General features: G+C 40.8%; 1 protein-coding gene across 2 annotated transcripts in view; it reads left to right on the top strand.

Annotated features, from left to right (window-relative positions):
- LOC143326604 (prickle-like protein 2) overlaps window positions 1-19,764 on the top strand; it is a 43,791-nt gene that overhangs the window by 11,346 nt on the left and 12,681 nt on the right. For both annotated transcript variants that reach the window (XM_076740298.1, XM_076740299.1), the window contains exon 2: window positions 17,944-18,128. In XM_076740298.1, the coding sequence (XP_076596413.1) occupies window positions 17,997-18,128 (132 nt within the window). In that variant the 5' untranslated portion in view covers window positions 17,944-17,996. The remainder of the gene's footprint in view (window positions 1-17,943; window positions 18,129-19,764) is intronic.

The raw sequence follows: 19,764 nt of genomic DNA, 5'->3' as shown, positions 1-19,764 counted from the left end.
TAGCTTACATACTCGCTTTATACCTCAGCCTCTCTTCTCTTTCTCTGTCTTTTCTGATCTTTGCTTTTGCTTTGCTCTTTACTCTTAAAAATATATATACAATATTTTTTTAAGGACAAGGTTAGTGGATCAGACAGTCCAGCACTTACAGGAGTTGTCCAGTGCATTTATTCAAGTACGGTTCTTATAGCAAGTACAATTTTTTGCATTACTTATCACCAATTTATGCTGCTTATATTACAAAAAAATGTACAATAAACTCATAAAATACAGCACAGTGTTAAAGCTTAAACCAGAGATTCTCAGTCTTTTTGTGGCCCCTTACAAAAAAGTATGATCTCGTCATGGTTCAGATGTCTATGAGGTGTAGAGTTTCCCCCTTAAAGGCCTGTCACAGTGTTCAGTTCCCTGCCTGTCTATGTACACAACTGCTCTGTCTTCATGCCTCACACATCCTAGGAAAGCTGAGATTCTTGTGATCGTGATTGATGCAAACCATTTCAAGATACAATCACAACAGCAAGTACAATCAACGCCAGCGACAAACAAACAATTCTAAAATTGAGACAATTCACAGATGAATTCTCACAGTAATCCACTGATCAATAACACGCCTTTAAAAATCAGTCTGGTTACATTTACAAACATCCAGTTGAGTCAATCCAGTAAAGTATTTAGCCCAAAACACTATGATAATCCACAGAAAGCTGTTGCACTATTTAAAATTAGCCGCAGACATGCTAATCTTACTCATTATCTCTGTTCTAACTCACTGGACCTCACTTGGCCGATTAGCATTCTTCCACATCATGTCTACAGCCGCCAACAGCCAACCAAAGTCCATGTTAAAATGAAGGGACTCGTTATCATCTTTCATGCAAAGATCAAGGCAGTTGGAGACGATTGTGCACATGACTGGTGCTCTGAACAGCCAATATGCTGATTCAGTGTGTAATTTACAGCCAAATCAAGAAATTCAGTGCAAATAGGGATATTATGCAGGGTTTGAAATGATAAACATAGTAAATGACCTCAATATGAGGATGTTTAAGATAAATAAAGAATAAACAACATAATATAGAATAGAGTAGAAATATCTATATTTATCTAGATAAATATAATAAGTAACCTATTTTGGAGAAGGGCAAGACATACCATCAGAAGAACATATGTAAAATATTCATCGTCTGTGCTATTGTCTATATTTTTACTTTGGATAGGCATTTTAGGCTAATTTTAAAGTTATGGGAAGGGATACTTGTTTGCGTTTGAAAGCAAGATTTTTACTCAGTTTAACTTTACTTAAATAAAGGATTTGAAGGTACTTCATCCACCACTGGAGATGTCTAGGCTTGATTTGAAGTGGAAACCATTGTGTGAAGCATGTTCCTGTGTGCGACCTATCCTGCTGCGTGGCGCAACAAATCATACCCCCCTCCCCCCATTCTGGAGTTGATTTGTATTTGTTTACTTCCCCCCCACCACTCCCCACTAGCTAGGAAATGTTTCTCTGAGTATTTCTGATTGTGTTGTTCCATCGATAGCGGCACCTGATGCCGGCTCTCTCATCAGTCGGGGGACTTCTCAAAAGTGGGGGAGTTATGGGAGTTATTTTGGCCGCAAAGTCTTCCAGAGGACCATCAGGGGAGATCCAGTACCAAGGAGGTAATTGAATTTGAGGTTTCAGCTAATGATTTTTCCAACAGTGGGACGTTACCCCCTTCCTCTGGGCTTGCAGTGTCATGCATGGCCTGCGCAGAGTGTCGCACAGGCAACATCTAAATCATCCAGTAATGGCTTTGGAGGAGCTAAGTACCTCTTACTCTTTTAACAGGTGTGATTTAATAGCACTTGTTAATCCATATATACAGAGCTTTCCATTTTGTGTGTAGTCTTACTTCGCTGAGCAGATGTTAAACTAGATTCATTGCTTTTGGATAAGAGTTTCATTGTTAAAAAGTAATTAGGGGATAATGAATCTCAGTGAGCTCAGGATACTATATTATACCTTCACATATGAATTCTGTGGTTGTCTTATTTAGGTTGTTGTGTCTTTAACTGTGAAAGCCAATCCACTTACATCTACATCAGTGTTTCCTAATAACAACCTGTTGAGCCTGGAGTGTGAAGTTCTCTAATCATCTGAATCACATCTTTGATCGTTACATTTTTAATAAATCCACCCCTAAAATGCCAAACACTGACATCTCATCCTCGTTATAATTGTCTTTAACATCTGTGACACTGGATTGATAGTGAATTACTTCTTAGCACTCTATTCTTAAAAGCAGGGTAAGTATAAACTCTGTTAGACCTCATGCTGTCATTTTCAGACAGATTGACAACTTTGAAGCTGCAGTTAAATTTGAAGCCTGGCAACTTCAAGGCTGATTGGTCTCCATTTGTAGTTCAGTCAGGAAAAGAGACTTCTCCCCTCGGACCCCTTGTCTCCTCACCTCCATTGTTATCCTTTTATCCTTTTTATGTTGCTCCATATAATCTCCATCTCGCTTTCTATCTTTTCTTTCACCAAAATCTTATTCCAGTATCTACCCTCTATTAAGTTATAATATATTTATTTCTCTTTCCAGCTTGGAAGCAGCTCTTATCACAAAATGAGTGGGTATCATAATTGCTCCTCTTATCCCACCTTGGCTCAGCCCACTGCTCACTCACACACACGTACACACACACACTCAGTCACACTCTGGTGCTGTGCTGTAACCCATTTAGGTGCGACATCTTGTCGTTGCCCTTCAGCTGCACAGACTCACCACTAATGGCCACCAGGTTTTTCTCATTAGTTAATTATGTTTTGTGATGAAGTCTACAGCTTTGAGCTGTTAGCTGGATGGCTTTTAGGCTAATGGTAACTGATCACCTCTGTACACACACCAAAATTGGACATCTTTTTTTTTTTTTTTTTTTTTTTCTTTTTTTGCACTTGTTGCATTGTTATGGAGCATCTATTATGTCTGCCTGCATCCTTCATTCAGCTCTGCAGACAAGCTGGTGTTTGTCTTGGTGAACTCCGGTGAGATTGTCTGCAGCATCCCATTGCGGTGTGGCTGAGGTCAGGGGCAAGTGAAAAAAACGGCTCTATCAGAGATAATGGTGGCACCCACTGGTCTATATGTAATCATACTCCGGTAGCCGCCCAGTATAATTTTCATCTCAGCTTGTTATTCCTGCCTTCCAGTCATGGACGTATAAGTGATTCACAGATTCATGAGCTCAGAGGGAACACCTGCAGCAGCTTCAGACCGTCGCATGCATACACAGATTTGTTCCTTTCAGAACCTTCCTCTGGCTTTGACTTGATCTATTGAGATCTGATCGATTTGTCCTATCTCACTGTGTGCTTCTTTTGTGCTGTCACAACCAATTTATGTTTCTTTGTTCACTCTGGAACAACTCTGGTGTGAGTCATTACATGTCCATTGTTGTTTGTGTCGCTGCACAAAAGCACTGGTTTTCAAAAAAAGGCTACAACAATGACGAAGGGTGTCAAATGAATCATGCCTTCAGTGGCTACTCTCTCCACTCCTTTGAATTTGGGTTGGTACTCAACTCAACATAGTCAGTATTGGATTCCCTTTATTTAAACCCAAGGCTTCAGTGGCAAACAGATGTTGGTGGATTTTCCACAAGAGAACTCTTGAGTTTTCTTTTCCCGAGTGGACCATTTTTTTCCGTGCACACTCCTATCTCCTGTGTTTTTTCTTTACAGCACATTGATGCAAAAAAAAAACAAAACAAAACAAAAAAAACAATGATCATCCCAATTCAGATCTCTTAGGTCCATCTGCTCTGTCTTAGAAAACAGTGTGAACACTTAAAAGAAGAGACTCGCTCCATTCCCCCAGCGCACCACCCATATTTGATCACGTTAACTCGTCGTGGCTGCGCTGAAAAACGGTCCACGAGCAGGGGCTCAGACAACCCATCTCCAGACTGAATACCAAAAGACATCTCTTTCGTATGCGCAGCACTTTACACGTGCATGGAGAGCAGTAAATACTTCCCATATGGCAGCATCCACACATTTGTCAGCCCTTCTGTGATGGTTTAAAAAAAAAAAACATTTGTTGTCACTTCACTGCCAGTAAAATAGAGATTATGGAAATATATTGAGATTTATAACATTATTTCTGGAGGGAGTGCCGTGAATGTGGAATTCACACAGCGCTGTCACGTCAAAGCTGAGTTGGTATCAGTCACAGATGTCAGAAAAGAAAAAGCTTTCTTAACTTAGCCCTAAATGAATTAGCTCTTTTATAATTCATCACATTAGGTGTGTGTAGATATTGCTGTTTGCGAGTGTCAGTGCTGGACCTAATCCATGAGGGTTCCCTGTAGGATGCAGAATAACACTGATGTAATTATACTGCCCAACAAAGGAAGTAACGTAATGTAATTGCTTTTGTTTAAAATGGATCTTCATCATATCAGTTTATTTTCATGTTGCATCAAGTTGGACTGCAGTGTTGTGCAGTGCTAGAAGCACATATTTCAAAAGCCAATAAAGTCCATATTCCTGCAGTTTTGTTTAGTTGTGGAGAATTTATTCTGGAAGGAGGCTGTGCTCACAAGAAAAGGGGCATATTTTTATGTTCAGCTGAAGGAATTATGACAGGAGCAAAGGAGGAAGTCAGGTGACGTTATTACAGAGCGACACGGGAGGGGGATAGAGGGGTCATCAAAATATTGAACTTTCATATGGGAGACTGCTGTTCGTTTCCTGTTCACTGACTCTTCACGTTGGTTTTTTTAAACTCCCTCACCTTCACCGTGTGTTTATAGTCGTAACAATGACCCTAAAAAGTGCTCATTTAACCCAAACCATGATCTCTCCCTGAATCTAACCAAGTCACTTTGTGCCTCAACCATCACGTTGTCACACCATATAACAGATTTATTTTTCAACAGAGATTTGTATCTGTTTGGGAAGGCGCTTTCTAACCATGTCTCAGATCAAAAAAAGCCTCTACACGTCGTTCTGGCGCGATGATGTCTTCTGCTGTTTAATTTGGAGATCTCGTTGCAAAGACATGCTGAAGCATGAAACCTTGAGAAGCGACATGGTTTGTTGTTTCTTTGTGAAAACCCCACATGTTACTTTATTTACGCTAAGTGGGAGAGAGCTGGACGTCGTTTCAGTCAAATGTGCACCTATTCTGAGCCGTTGCATAACTCAAAAGTTACATGATAACCCATATATACAGGTTAAACGGCAAAATAAAGCAGTGCTTTGATTCAACCATCAAACACAGCAGACTTCCCCATTTCTCTGACCCTGGAATCCATTGAAGTAATGGAGCAATCTGGTGAAACAACAAGCAATTTAAGGGGGTTCAAGCCCTTTTCCGTCACTGCATCAAGACAACTCAGGGATATACCCGACCTCTAACGCTGAGGCTTTCAGTGCTTTTACTGCTAAAGTGTTGTTGCATCACAGGAAAATGGCACAGCTCTATGTGTTCAACTCCTCTCTGCCATGATGTTTCATGTGAAGAGACCAGTGGGAGGACGTGTAAAAATGCATAGCAACAGACTCTTTCTCTCCTGCTCTCTCTCACACATGCTCACACAGGCACATTAACACACACACACACACACACGCACGCACAGACAAATAAATACACGCCCGCACAGATAAAGCACACTTGTAACCCCCCCAACGCAAGGCTCTGTGGAATAATAATGGCCCCATATTAAAGTTTACACCCTCAGGCAAATGATGTAAATGGCATCACACAACAGGAATTATCCTCAGTTTGTGAATCACAAGCTGCAGTCGAGGGAGAACATGCGTCGCTGCCCGCCCAGCTGCACTCCTCAGGCAGGTCATGAGCTCGGTCTGGATACCGGTCCTCTGGGTGTGTGACGTTTCAGACACTCCTCAGCCCGGTCCTGTCATCACACCTGATCACACCTGTCTGTTAGATCATTGGGTAAAACTGCGACAAAGATGGGGAGGCTTATGAAGGCAGGCAGTATCATTTCCCTCGTTAAGACGCAGGATGATGGTGCCTGTGCAGCGGTGTAGAGTGCGATTTGCCTGTTGAAACCCTGCAATTCTATTTCAGGCCATCCCACACACAGTGGGAGAGGAGCAGAAATGTGTCACCCTTTAATTACAGCTTTTCAGGTCCTTGTGAAATTTTGTGCATCTGTAGGTAAGAGAGTCCTACTTTGGATTTCATGAACACACCTCCAGCAATTAGCACATCAGGGACATGAGCAGTAGAGAGTGCGCTTTCATTTGTTTAATTTAAGCATTTTGGTTTATCTGCCTGTACTTTTGGGATCCACAGCTTCAGCACATGAAAATTATGCGCTCCCAGCTATTGATGACAACACCGGGTGAGTAATGCAGACGGCCAATTGGAGTGTGTGTTATGTTCCCAATTATATCACCAAGCATTGTCACCCACTCTGAGCTTCTCTCAGTCTGTTCTGCCAGCTGAACTGCGGATCTTTATTCCTATAGGGTCAACCCCTTTCAATTAATTTCTTGTTAGTCCTGATCCAAATAAGCTGCAGTAAGAATTTAATCCTCATAACTGGATTATGAGCTGATTGGCGCAACATGAGAGCTGCTTGTTCTTGAAATGAAGGGTTACATAATTCTGGATTGGATGGTGTATTGACAGCCAATCGGAACCGATCGGTTAACGGACGGCTGGCTCTGTGGTTAAAATCAGAATCTTGCCGTCACAGAAAGGAGGAGCATTTCTCGCTTCTAACGGGAGATGAGATCTAACAGCGCATTGGCTGTTTTTAAGAGAGTCCTTGATGATGATTTTCCAAACAGACCTCGGAGAGTCATTGAGCACACAAATAAACACACACACACACACACACACACACACACACACACACATACACACACACCCTTCTGTGTGCATTAAGATTAAGAAACAAGATGGAGGAACGAAGGACACTGAACACGCTTGAAAGATTACACTTTTTGAACGAATTTTTCTCCGTCTGCTCTATCTTCCATCCTCCTCAAATACACCAACACACACACACACACACACACACACACACACACACACACACACACACACACTGAAACTACTTTGTCATCAGCACCTGCACTCCTACATTTAGATAAATGAATTACATGCTTCCTGCCCAGCCTCTTGCTCGATTGCCATGCTGTTATCGAGTTTTTCCCTTTCATTACGCTGGTGCATATCAGAGAGTTGGGCGAAGGTTACTGTATACTCAACCAGCCTGACTCCATGGTGACCGGCTCCTGTGCCATTATCCTTTATGGAAGGTTACTGTGCGCTGGCATACTCATTCCCTGCTGCGTGAGATAATTCCCCTGTCAATGGGAGACAGGCTGGAAAGGCTGGGAGTTTGAGGATTGGGGTGTGTGTGTGCAGGCAGTCCTATGTGTATTAATCAGGAATAAGTGTGAGTTCAGCAGGGGAGGCGAAAGAGGCCAAGGGTTGACATTTTGGTCTGTTGTAAGTCCAGTAGGGAGGCTCACTCACCAGCGTTTGTGGAGCAGTAGGTTACTGTCTCAGTCCTGCCCACAGTACTTTGTTGTGTCACTGTGAATCTGTGAAAACACATTTAAATCTTTGTGAAAGGACATCGCATTGCGGTGGATTTCAACAGGAATATCATCTTCTTTTTTTTTTTAACCTCAAGATTTGTCACACTATATTTCTGCTGGTGTCCGGGAGTGTCATTGAACACGCTCAGCCCAGATGTCAATCCAAACTGCGCCTGCTGAGCCGTTTGAAAGCATCAGGAAGCTGGTTGAGGTGAAGAGGATGATGCCAGATTTCATCCATCTGTTGTCCTGTGAAATTGATTATATCAGTCGATTATGTAATTGAGGAATGAGACGAGCCAACAAATTAGTTTCATGGTGCAGCAGTGGGAGCTAGCATGAAGGAATCCCAATATCAGTTGATGAAACCTATATTAATAAACGAATATCAAAGCAGATCAGTTTAATGAACCCTTTTTGTTTTGTAAAAGCAGAATGATAATCTGATACATATCCAAATCCTCTTGTTCCACTTCAAAACACCTCCAGGGTTTTTTGTAGCCGTGAAAGGCACTTAGGCAGATAATTATCATTTGAAGTGCTCCAAGGATGATTAGGAGAATATTAGTGGCACAAAAAGGCGCAGTCTTTGCATGTTTTCTTTATCATGTATGTTGAAAACGAGTGAAGAGAGAAGCACGTCTAAACTAGAAAGATAATAACTTTAAAAACAAATGATGCAGAATGTACTCCGCTGATGATGTTTTCTGCGTTGGTTTTGTACTGTACTCTCAATTTTTGCAATTAGATTCATCAACTGGCATCTCTGGATGATTGTATTGCCTCAGCAGCGTCTGTTTAATGACTGAATAAATGACTGAGGCCTGGCTAAAGATGGGGCAATCCATTACAGGACATCAGAAATGTCCACCTTTTATGCTCCTCCTGAGCCACACTGAAGGCCGCTTACCCAAAACATTTGCATTTCAATTTTTCAGCGATTGACCCTCATGCACTTTGTGGCATCATGAATTTGTCTGCCACAATTATCCCAGTCTCTCAGGGGCATCCTGTTGAATTGTTGTTGTTTTGCAGAGGGGGCCTGTGGGCAAACTAACCACTTCTTTGACATTAGGAGCATGTTTAATCACTACACAGACATAGACATAGAGTAAGCAGAAAATGTATTAAAATGTAAAAGAAACCCTCCACTGTACTCAGATTTTTAATATTTCATCTGACGTGCTGATGCTGATGCAAAGTGCTGCCATTACTGATACCAACGTAGAGAAAAGTGAGTAACATATGATTTTTAATCTCCTGCTTTTGATTTTAGTTGTTTCGTGCACAGAGTAAATATCTTACGAGCACTCAGAAAGCCTGAGCAGTTCTTTTTGCCACATTACTGCAGCCTGAGTCCACAATGGACAAAGGATGATTAATTACCGTGTGTTGGAATAATAATTCCACACAGTGTTTGTTTACAATGAAATAATTGCCTACATACAGCACTGAGATTAGCTGACAACCACGAACCTGTTGAGATGATTAGTATCCTCTTTTGTTTGGCTTTTGTGTGTTAAAGGGGACACAGGAGTGAATACATTCAGTTCACCAAAAGTCTTCACCAGTTTTTCAGGTTGACGTGATGTTAGTCTGCTTTAACGATTCAATTCAAAGCACTAGTCGATCTTGCTGATTGGAAACGTCCGTGTCAGCTTTATTTCCATTTGTGTAAATCTAGAGGAGCGGGAAATTTCAACCCTGTCTCAGAGGGACTGCGTTTATATTTGCATTCACAATGACGTTGTGCTGACAGATGTAATGGCTGCCTGGCTCGTGCTCAGTCGACGTTTGTTTGAGTGAATGAAACACAGAGTCCAAACTGTGGTCAGGTTTAGGCTTTAGTGAAGGTTAGTGAAAGCTTGTGATGACGTGTGACTTCTTCTGTTTTAAAATAGACGTTGATCTTTTCCTGTGTGCTGTCAGAGTGTGAAAATACTTGATAATGCTGTAGTCACTGGTGAGTGGATAGTGCACTGCAGGATTGCCAATTTTGATGGAAGACCACTGAAATTCATTGTCGGTAGACATAAAGTCAGTTTCAACATTTTTGCTCCTTGCTTGGTACATTAATTAACAACATTTCTTCATTTTGGTTCCTTCCAAACGTATTTGCTGCTGCTAATTAATTCTATGTAAATGTAATTCCTAGCAGCCAAAGCTCACTGTGTGGTGGTGTAATAGATAAGGAGATTAATAGTAAGCTTTGCATTATTTCTGCTGTCATGGAGAGCCTACAGTTGATTTTGAATGGTATTGCTCTCACTGAGAAGAATTAATAGAGCTTCGGTCAGGCTCTGTGCTTCAGCCGAGCACCTCCTCTCATGTCAGCTTTTACATAAATAAGAGCTTTTTCTCTCCATCACTCCCTCTCCTTCTCTTTCTCTCATGCACACCCACACAGAGCCTGTCAGAGGCACATGAGGATGGGAGGAGGAAGGAGGGAGGTGGGTGAAGCATGACACGTGAAAAAGGAAAAGCGTTGCTCTTAACACTGCATCTACAGCCCTCTATCTATTGTTTCTCTGTTTTTCTTCCCTCTCCTTCTGTTTCCAGATACTGTATGTATCCACCAGTATTTCCCCTTGCTGAAATCGGAGCTGTTGAGAATTTACACGCAGAACCTCTTCTCTTTGTTCTCAAAATTATCCAATTACCCAAGATCTTCTCTCCTCTGGCAGAGAGATGTTGATAAATCTCAGTTAATTTATGTGTAAATTAAGACACTGCTAATTGGATCCAACAGAAGAGAGGCGAATTATGGAAAAAACTATATTCAGCATTCAGATCCAGCCATCGTTTATGATCCGTCAAACACGTTATGCCCACAGCGTGTACATTATCTATTATGTAACCCTGCCATAGTGTGTCAGAGAAAGAACACTGAAAGATTCATGCTGCCCAACAAACACGGCAGGCGGAAGAAAGATACGCTACTCTTCTCTGTTGGCCTGGACTTTAGAGTTAAATCGTTAAAATCATGCATTTCTTCAGACACTAGTAAACGGGTGTTGTTCGAGACTTTGCACACCAATCGGTTGCCACGGCAACTTGCAGAGTTTTTCCAACTGACCTACAGTCGGCTGACTGCTGCCTCACTGAGGTACAGCTTGGACGAGTTCTCCTCTGTATACCAGCCACCTGCTTGAAATAGTAATCATCAGAGTCCAATAATTACATTTCTAACTATCTAGACAAAATCTATATACCCGGTCTGAACCCATCACTTGACTGTGATTATCTGAGAGGTGTCAAATAGGCAGAGGCTCATTAGTTACAATGATTTAAAAGCAAGGTACTGTGAAAGCAGCTGGATGCCTTCCAAAAAGGTGATGGATTATAAATTCAGTGCCTTTAAGATGTATTCACTCCCTTTGAGCGCTGTCACGTTTTATTGTTTAAAAAAGCAGATTTGATGTAGCTTTTTCGACTCAGACCCTTTAATGTCGAAATGAAAGCAGATCGCTGCGCAATGATCTCAAAGGTCCATTAAGTGGCAACCGACTGAACGCCCCCTCGCCTCACCCTGTCCTGTGGAGGCCATGAAAAACACAACAGGCCCTCCTTACAGCCAGTGTCTGGTTTGTCCATTTTGGGATGCTGTAGAAACATTTGGCAGACACTGTAGATATTAAAGAGTCATTCAAAGGTATGAAAATACATTTCTGCCAATAGATCCTCCTAAATCCTACACCCTGGCCCTTCATTTGTAATCAATTAGTCCCTTTGATAGGACACACCTAAATCATCACCTGTGCAGCTCATTGGTTTTGGAAGTCATGCAATTGGTAGATCACCTGTGTGTTGTCAATGTCTTTAAAATGACTGTGCATACACCTGTATCTGGGATGCCCAACTTTCAATGAATCAGTATCGAGTGCTGCAGGAAGGAGCCGTGAAACCTGTAGATGAGTTAGCATTGTTGCACTTTCGGTTCCCTCGTCTCAAAGTCAAAGTGTTTTTTGTAAATGTTTTTGGTTAGATGCTTGAAATGAGGTCTGTAGTTCACACAAGCTTCTAAGATTATCATGTTTTTGTAATGCATCAGTAAATACCTCTCTCATGCATCTTGAAGCTTTTATGTGTCTTTTAGCCACTTGTTAGCAACCGCTAATAAGACTACAGAGGTGGTCAGGGACAGTCCGCCTTTACAGCCTTGTTGTGTTTACTCCTGCTCTCTTGCAAACTATTCTACCTCGAACTTTCCTACTTGTAGATTTATCAGTTTATAGTCAAATGTGTATAGAAGAGTGTAATAGGAAGCTTAGTGATGGTAATACTGATGTCATTTCATTGTCATTCATTTATAGCCTGATGCTTTTTACTTCTAATGATGGCAATTAGGCCTCAAAAAAATCATAAAAACTTACATATTTTGTTCACCAAGATAATCTTTGTTTGCCACAGAGCCAATTTTCTGCAAAAATCTAAAATCCAATGGAAAAATCCCTTTGGTTTTTTGTCAAAGGAACCGCAACGATGCTAACTTCCAGGTTGGCCTAAAAAAATCCATCATCTCTGCCGCACTCTATCTTGACAAAACCTAAAGGAACAGCCCCTGAGCAACTCATGGGATGGATACAAAACAATTTCAAAATCATTGACCGTCCCTTTAAGTACATCAATCATGAAGAAAGATTGAAGCACAGCTGTAAATCTGCACAGAGCAGAGAGTGACCGTGCAACAAGGAGACTCATGAAGGAGACCACCAAGAGACCTGAAGCAGCTACAAGCTTCAAAGACTCAGATTGGGTCAAAGCCACTTTCACTTTCACTTTGACATGAAAGTGTCTCTTGTTGATCAATGTCGAAAAAAGCCACTTCAAATCTGCTTTGACTATACAATAAAACATTAAAACAAGTTAAATAATACTTGTTTTAAATAGGCAATAGACACGTTTTTTGCTTTAACTCATCATTATGAAGTACAACTTGACTGCACGTAATGTAATGGCTATAGAAAAATGCCACATTCAGCGGTTTAGCCTACCTATAAGCCTCACTTTCACTTTACAATTCTGTCTCCGTACCAACTCCTAGAAAAATGGAGGCTAGATTTACAACACAAAGGCAGGCTGGATGGATCAATCTACTTATTTATACGGAAATCATCAGACAGAGAATATGTTATCACCATCTCCATTGTGCAGTTTCTTTCATTTTGTAAAAACAAAAACCATGATACCAACCCAGTTCGCCGCTCTCGCTACAATCAGTCTGTTCCCACTTTAAACATACAGTGAAGACTTTTTAGATCAGTGAAGGCATGTGACAGCAACACGTTTTTGTCAGTCCATTCAGGCTGTATTCATATTTCACTGTACTAATTCTGATGCAATTATTCGTGCCCGCAGTGTGACCCAGAGAGAGGGGTTAGCATTCCTCTTCACATCACTGTGTTAATGAAAACAGGCTTGAAGTCATGAAGAACAAGACAATTTTTTCCTCCTGAGAGAAATGTCACATATTTTTTAGCTATTTGGTGACATCTGAGCCACAAAGTGGCGCCGACATAATTGATGCTAATTCGGATGTCCTTGTGGTTTAAAGGTCAAATATTGAATAAAAACTGGGGGAAAGCCATAGACAGCTCTTTGTAATGATTGAAGATTACATGTTCAGTGGAGGGTCAGCAGCTTTTTATTCCCACCATTCAATCCTCCAGGTGATTTCACTGATTAGTTCCTCCTATCTGGTTTAAAGTGTATATTGATTGGTTGGAAGGAGCACGAGCAATCTCTTAGTCCTGCCGGGCACATGATTGCCTGGATCTGCTGTAGACCTTTACACACTGTTAATAACAGGACCCTGATCCTTTCACAGCAGATCCTTTTCCCTGTCTGTGCTTTTTGTGAGCTTTTCAATAAATATCAGTGCGTTTTTGTCAACATCTCACATTCTGCTCAAGAAATATACAGCATGTCACTGAGGGTATTCAAAGAAAGATGCTAATGTTTTGTATTAGCATATCACCTCTGTTTCTTCTCCTATTTTCTATATCAATAATGTTATTTAGAAACGTTTAAAATGGCTCACATCAAAGACTACTTCATGGATTAGAGGGAAATAACTGATCAGAGACTGATCTATTAAGCATTTACCAAAGCATATTAATGTAGCTGCAGTAAACAAAGGTTTTGCTTCCAGGAAGGCAAACAAAATACAAAAACTACAAAATAGAGAACACTGACATATTTCCTTTCTCTCCAAATATATTACCACTTCTTTCTGAAGCATCAATTGCCCAAAAGTATGCCTCCTCCAGGAAACAGAAGTTCACAACTTGTCTCTCCTCTCTCCTTGTGTTGCTGGGGAAGAACAGAGGAGTGTGTTATGACTAACCAGTCGGCCTGGCGAGTGTGTATTACGTCAAAAAGTCACACACTCATCAGCAACCTTCTGTACCAGCTGAATGTGCATTCAGTCAAAAGTTAGGGTGTAAAGACTACTCATTATATTGAAACAGTTTGATACCAAAGCTGTGTCTTTGTTTAACAATGCACAGTAGAGATGTACAGTACATCTTAATAAGTGGGGTGTGAAGGGACCATTAATCGAAGCACTGGTGCACACAGTGATGCTGTCACTCCCTCGATCTAACAACGTGTGTGCAAAATGAATGTCACATACAAGGGTTTTGCTAATACTGGGCTGGAGAGAAAGAGGATTAGTCTCTACCGAAAAAAAAAGCACACAGTCAGCATGAGTTTAAACAGCGGACATTTTGACTGGTTATCATGTAAAACACAGGTGTAACTCATCACATTGATCATGCCTCAGTCTCATTTAAGTACCCCAGTAAGCCTTGTCACAGAGTCAGCATGCAGGATGTCATGGTCCCAGCCATCATTAAAGTCATTTGTTCCACCTGTGGATTTCCTGGTATGACTTGTCAAAATGTCCTCTGTGAAAAGGGCCTGTTAAATGTTTAACATTTCGGTCATAGACCTTCATTAAATGTGATTTATTTAGAGGTTGAGATCATCTCTGTGGTCAACATCTCTGTGGCATGTTTAGCTTTGCTTAGCATGAGCACTCCCAACAAAAGTAGGTCCCAGTATCTCCAAAGCTGTCTTATGTGCATCGTATCATGTGTATTTAAAACTCAATCGCTTATACAGATTGGAGCAATTTCTTAATGAACAACAGATGTGTCTGTGAACAGCTTCTTGAAGTCCATGTGGCTAGCTTGTTGCATACATGCATACATGACACAACAAAGCTATTTTACAGCTGCTGCAAAGTCATATTTTTCCTCTTTTGATGAGAGTTAGCTGTGTTTCCCCCTGCTCTCATTAGCTTAGCTTTAGCTTTATGCTAAGCTAGGCTAAACCCATAGCCAATCTGTCCTCTGAACATTCAGAGATTGCTAGCAGATAAAACGTACAGCCACAGAAACAGTCATGGTGAGATCTGGCTCCTTCTGTGCTACTAAGATTATAAACTGCGCTTTTTTAGATCTATTCTTGTACTGAACTGAATAGTGTGAACCACCTGCAACAGACTGGACTGATGGCTGTGTTAATTATTGAGCTTTAGAGGTGATGGTACACAGACTTTGTTACCTTTGGACAAAGCCACGATTGCAGTCTCCCCCCTTTTCTTGTCTTAATGCTATGCTAAGCTAACTGGCTAGCTTTGTATTTAAAGTACAGATGCAAAATGGTGTAATCATAATTTCCATTGTTCTGATATTGTCATGTAACTCACATAAAAAAAACAAGCTTATTTCCCAAAATATTTGATAAATGAAAACATCAAGAGGACTTTTGCTTCATAGAAGCTGTTCAGCTAAAGCAAATGCCAGCTTCCCTCTGACCCAGACAGTGGGACAGTGACATTTAAATTCATGCCAGAATATTATGTAAATTTCCCTTCTTCAGCAGCTCACTGATCTGATTTCATATTGCCAACATAAGTCACATTTGAACTGATGTCTAACTGGTGCAACAGGCTGCAGGTCTCCCAGCAGGCCCTCTCACTCAGCCTCCATACACTAATGAAGAACAGCCTTGGGCCAGGCTCGAGGCTCAAGGTTACATACATGTGATCTCTCCTCACAAAGAAATCAGCAGCACCCATCTTAGAGAGATAAACAGTACTCAGCTCTGCTTGGATGGAGGCTGACTCACTGGCTCAGTCTTTGGAAATGTCTGCTGGTCCTTGGCCACTGCTTAAGCTCTGTTTTTCTGTGATTTCTGCACGGGAAATGGTGTTGCTCTCTGAAACTGCCCGAAAAGACCCATCTCATGGTTTTGGAGAAATCATTTTGGATCAGAAATGTCAGCGCCTGTTCACGCTTTCTCACCGACCATCATGCAGTGTCATTTCTGTCAGTGAACTGCTATGACCTTGATCCATGACCTTCAGATAGAGAAAATACATCTCATCTGATGTCTGTCAGTTTTCTGTGTTGGCATGTTTACACTGATCAGATTGTTCTTTCTGATTACATGACAACAACCTCAATAATCACTCTGGGTTTTTCAAATGAGGATCTGACATTGTTAGAAAACCATGTTCGTTTCCTTCCACTTTCCACTAATTGACTCTAATATCTTTCCACTCATCAGCTTTCAAAATAACAAGCCATGAGATGTAAACACAACTCACTGGATATTCCAGTTGCATGTACAATGAGTTGCATTTCATTTTCATACGGAGGCGATACCTCGTCCTGTTAATTATTCATGTGTCAGTAATGTGTGCAGCTGTTCCCCTCTCAGACAGAAAGAGGGAGGAGAAGATTGAATTGATCTTTATCTATACTTTCAAGTAAAGCAGTGAACGCAGATTGTATAGTACAGATCTGGACCACTAATACTGTGGCTCTAGGGATGGAAATGTTGGTCTGTCACTCCTGACTACTATTGGATGGATTGTCATGAATTTGGTTCATGCATTGATGGTCCCCAGAGGATCAATTCTAATGAATTTTGGTGATCCTCCGATTTTTCCTCTTGTGCAACATTTTTGTTTTCAGTGGCATGTCTTGACAGCTATTACATGGATTGTAATGACAATTTGTACATATTCATGGTGCCAAGAGGATGAATCCTAATAACTTATGTGGTTTTCCTGTAGCACCACCAATATGTCAGCTTTTTTCACTTGTCCAGTGAAATATTTCAACATTCACTCAGTGGACCTGCACCAAATTTTGTACAGACATTCATGGCTCCCAGAAGATTTTTCTTTTCGTCTTTGGTTATTTCCTGACTTTTCTCTAGTGCCACCTGCAGGTTTCGTGAGAAATGTCAAGACAGCAATTTCTAATACTTCTTCTGATCAAAATCAAAATATTCATGAAGTAATTATCTGGTCAATCAACATTAAATTAAGTGGCAGCAATTTTGATAATCAGTTAATCACTAAGTATTTTCAAAGCAAAAATATCAATAATTCACTTGTTCCAGCTTCTCAAATGTGAATCTTTGCCAGTTTTCTTAGTTCTGTATGATACTAAGTTGAATACCTTTGAATTCAAGACTGTTGGTCGCACAAAATGAATAACAATTTATTGATTAATCCGGTAAATACTCTGCATTCATAATGCTTCTTATGATCAAACTAATAACACTCACATCAGCCTCAGCTGCTTTGTACATAAGGCTACTGAGGAAATGCTAATTTTAGCATGCTGTCGTTAATGTTGAGCTCAAAGTTGCATTGTGTCCCAGTAAAACCTCATAGAGCCACTAGCATGGGTGTATACACTTAGTGTTGTCCTCATAATGTTACAGCCACAAACAACCACCACACCTCCATTCTTAGCAAAAAAAGAGGCACATAAATTGACAACACAAAACATACAATACTTAAGAAAAGAGAGAACAACAACAACAACAACAACAACAAAAACAAAGAAAAAAAACCCTGAGCTGCTTAATCTGGAAGAGAGACGTCCCTCTTCTCCAGCCTCCCTTAAATATCAGCCAGGGCCACCCACTAATCACCATAACCAGGAGCACCACCTTAACCAGGAGCACCTGGGAGGGGAGAAAAAGGAAAACAGGGGAGGAAGAACACATGGGAGGGTGCATAACAACATACAGTACTTTGAATTGATTTTACAGATCTGGACTAGAGATGTTTTTTTTCCTGTGAATATGTGAGAGCGAGACAGAAAAACAAGGCTCATAACATCCATTTTTCTATAGCTCTGGTGCACCTGATGTTTACCACTGCAGAATCTAAATCTGCAAGCTCCACAGATAGCCTGGAATACTAATAAGATGAAGACTTTGCCATGTCCCATTTTTTTCTCTCGCTGCTCAATCTCTTACTCTCTTTTTTTTTATTATTATTATTTGAGTCCTCCTTTCTGCCTCCTTCCTCACTTTCGTGTCTGACTCCTCCACAGGAATACCTGTGTCCACTGAAGCGGTTTGTGCAGAGGAGCATGTAGTGACAGCCATGTCTCTGGAGATGGAAAAGACCATCACCAAGCTGATGTACGACTTACAGAGGAACTCCACCTCTGATGATGACTCTGGATGTGCACTGGAGGAATACGTCTGGGTCCCGCCCGGCCTCAGTCCTGAGCAGGTACGCGAGCTCAACAACGCTGCCTTTCAAGTCACAGAGATTCACCTTGCACTCCCTTTTCACATTACTCATAAGTGCTTCATTAGCTAACACCTATTTTTGTTCTGCATAGCCAGACTGTATCGAATTGAACCGGATCGGAGAATTAAATTAATTGGACAATCAAGTGACTTTTCCCTGATAATCCTTAGATGGAAAATTCACTGATCTGAAAACAAGACAGTGGATTGTTATTATTTTAAATCCCCTTCATGGTGTTTTAGTCCTTTGGGGTGGAGGAGGGGAGGAGAGAAGGGCAGGGATGACATACAAATCACTGAGACTTTGCTGTCGGGCATTTCATGGAAGAATAATTGTAAGGACGTTTTTTAAGCTGTCAGTGTTAAAGCTTTGTATGAACCACATTCACAGACAGACAGACAGAACGACAAGCAGAACCGAAATCATGAAAAGGAAGCACAGACTCATTAGCTGATTACTGTGGCTGAAGAGCAGATGTGAAGCAATGATTGAATTGAGTAAATGTTGTCTGGATTGCTTTGTTATCAAAATCGCTATAATAAATGAATCTATAATTTATATATGCCAGTGTATAAAGTTTTGTTTATCCAGGTGGAGTCCCATTTCACATGGAGCAATAAGCAATTTCCCTGATCACATCAAGCGGATGATTATTACATTTTTTTCCACAAATGAGAGAAATATGTTACTTTTGAACCGATAACATATTGTCATTTTTCCATTTAATGGCGTTGTTGGTATGCTGAGCCTCAATTTGTTCAGCATTTCAATGTATCCTTATGAATTTAAACCCAGAGGAATGGAAGTAATTTGCGTCGGTGAATGTTTAGATGAATCTAATTGAAAGTGTGTGGCAATGTCTTCATGTATCCAGGTTTCACAATTCTCTGATTGCTTCCATTTGCAGTTTAAATGCCTTTTAATTGCATGCATGACCAAGCTAATGTAATCAATTGTGCTCATCCAAACGAAGATATTTCCTCATCTTTGTTTATTTTTGTCCGTTGTTTTAGTCAGTTTTGACTTAAGATAAACAGTTCTGCACAACTATACTGTCTGTAAACAAACAAACTGTCTTTATTTAGTAAGGGCAGCACTCTGATGCGTCAGGCCTCCTCGGCCTCTGTTAACCGGTGACAGGCTGGGCTGATAACAGTCATTTTCTCCAGTCAGCCATCTTGACAGGATGCTGAAAGAAGCTGCAACCTCTCTCATCCAACAGGGGGTGCAGGCCATTGTAGCTGCCTGTTGCTTTTTTTAATGCACTAATGATTTTTAAGCCTGTCACTTCGGGTTTCTCTCCACACAGCGTCATTAATATAACTCGCATTTTAATAATCATTTCACGTCGTACAGTTCATTTAGCTGTCAGAACTCAAAAACCCCACTTTTGACTAAATTTTCTGTGACAATAAGGTTAATTTGTGCGAGGATTGCCTTGTTGAAATGATTGACTCCCCAACTTTCTGACAAAATGCTCCAAACTGTGGCACCCGTGGTTGTACTGTCTACTGCTGTTCATCTCTGACACAATTTCCCAGCAGATACTAATTATATTTATAAAAGATGATCTAAATAATCATCGCAAAACAACATGTAAAGGCACATTTTTCCT

Source organism: Chaetodon auriga, chromosome 10 (assembly GCF_051107435.1).
Source record: "Chaetodon auriga isolate fChaAug3 chromosome 10, fChaAug3.hap1, whole genome shotgun sequence".
NCBI lineage: Eukaryota > Metazoa > Chordata > Actinopteri > Chaetodontiformes > Chaetodontidae > Chaetodon > Chaetodon auriga.
The sequence above is the reverse complement of the archived record's forward strand: the minus strand, read 5'-3'. Positions and strand labels throughout refer to the sequence as shown.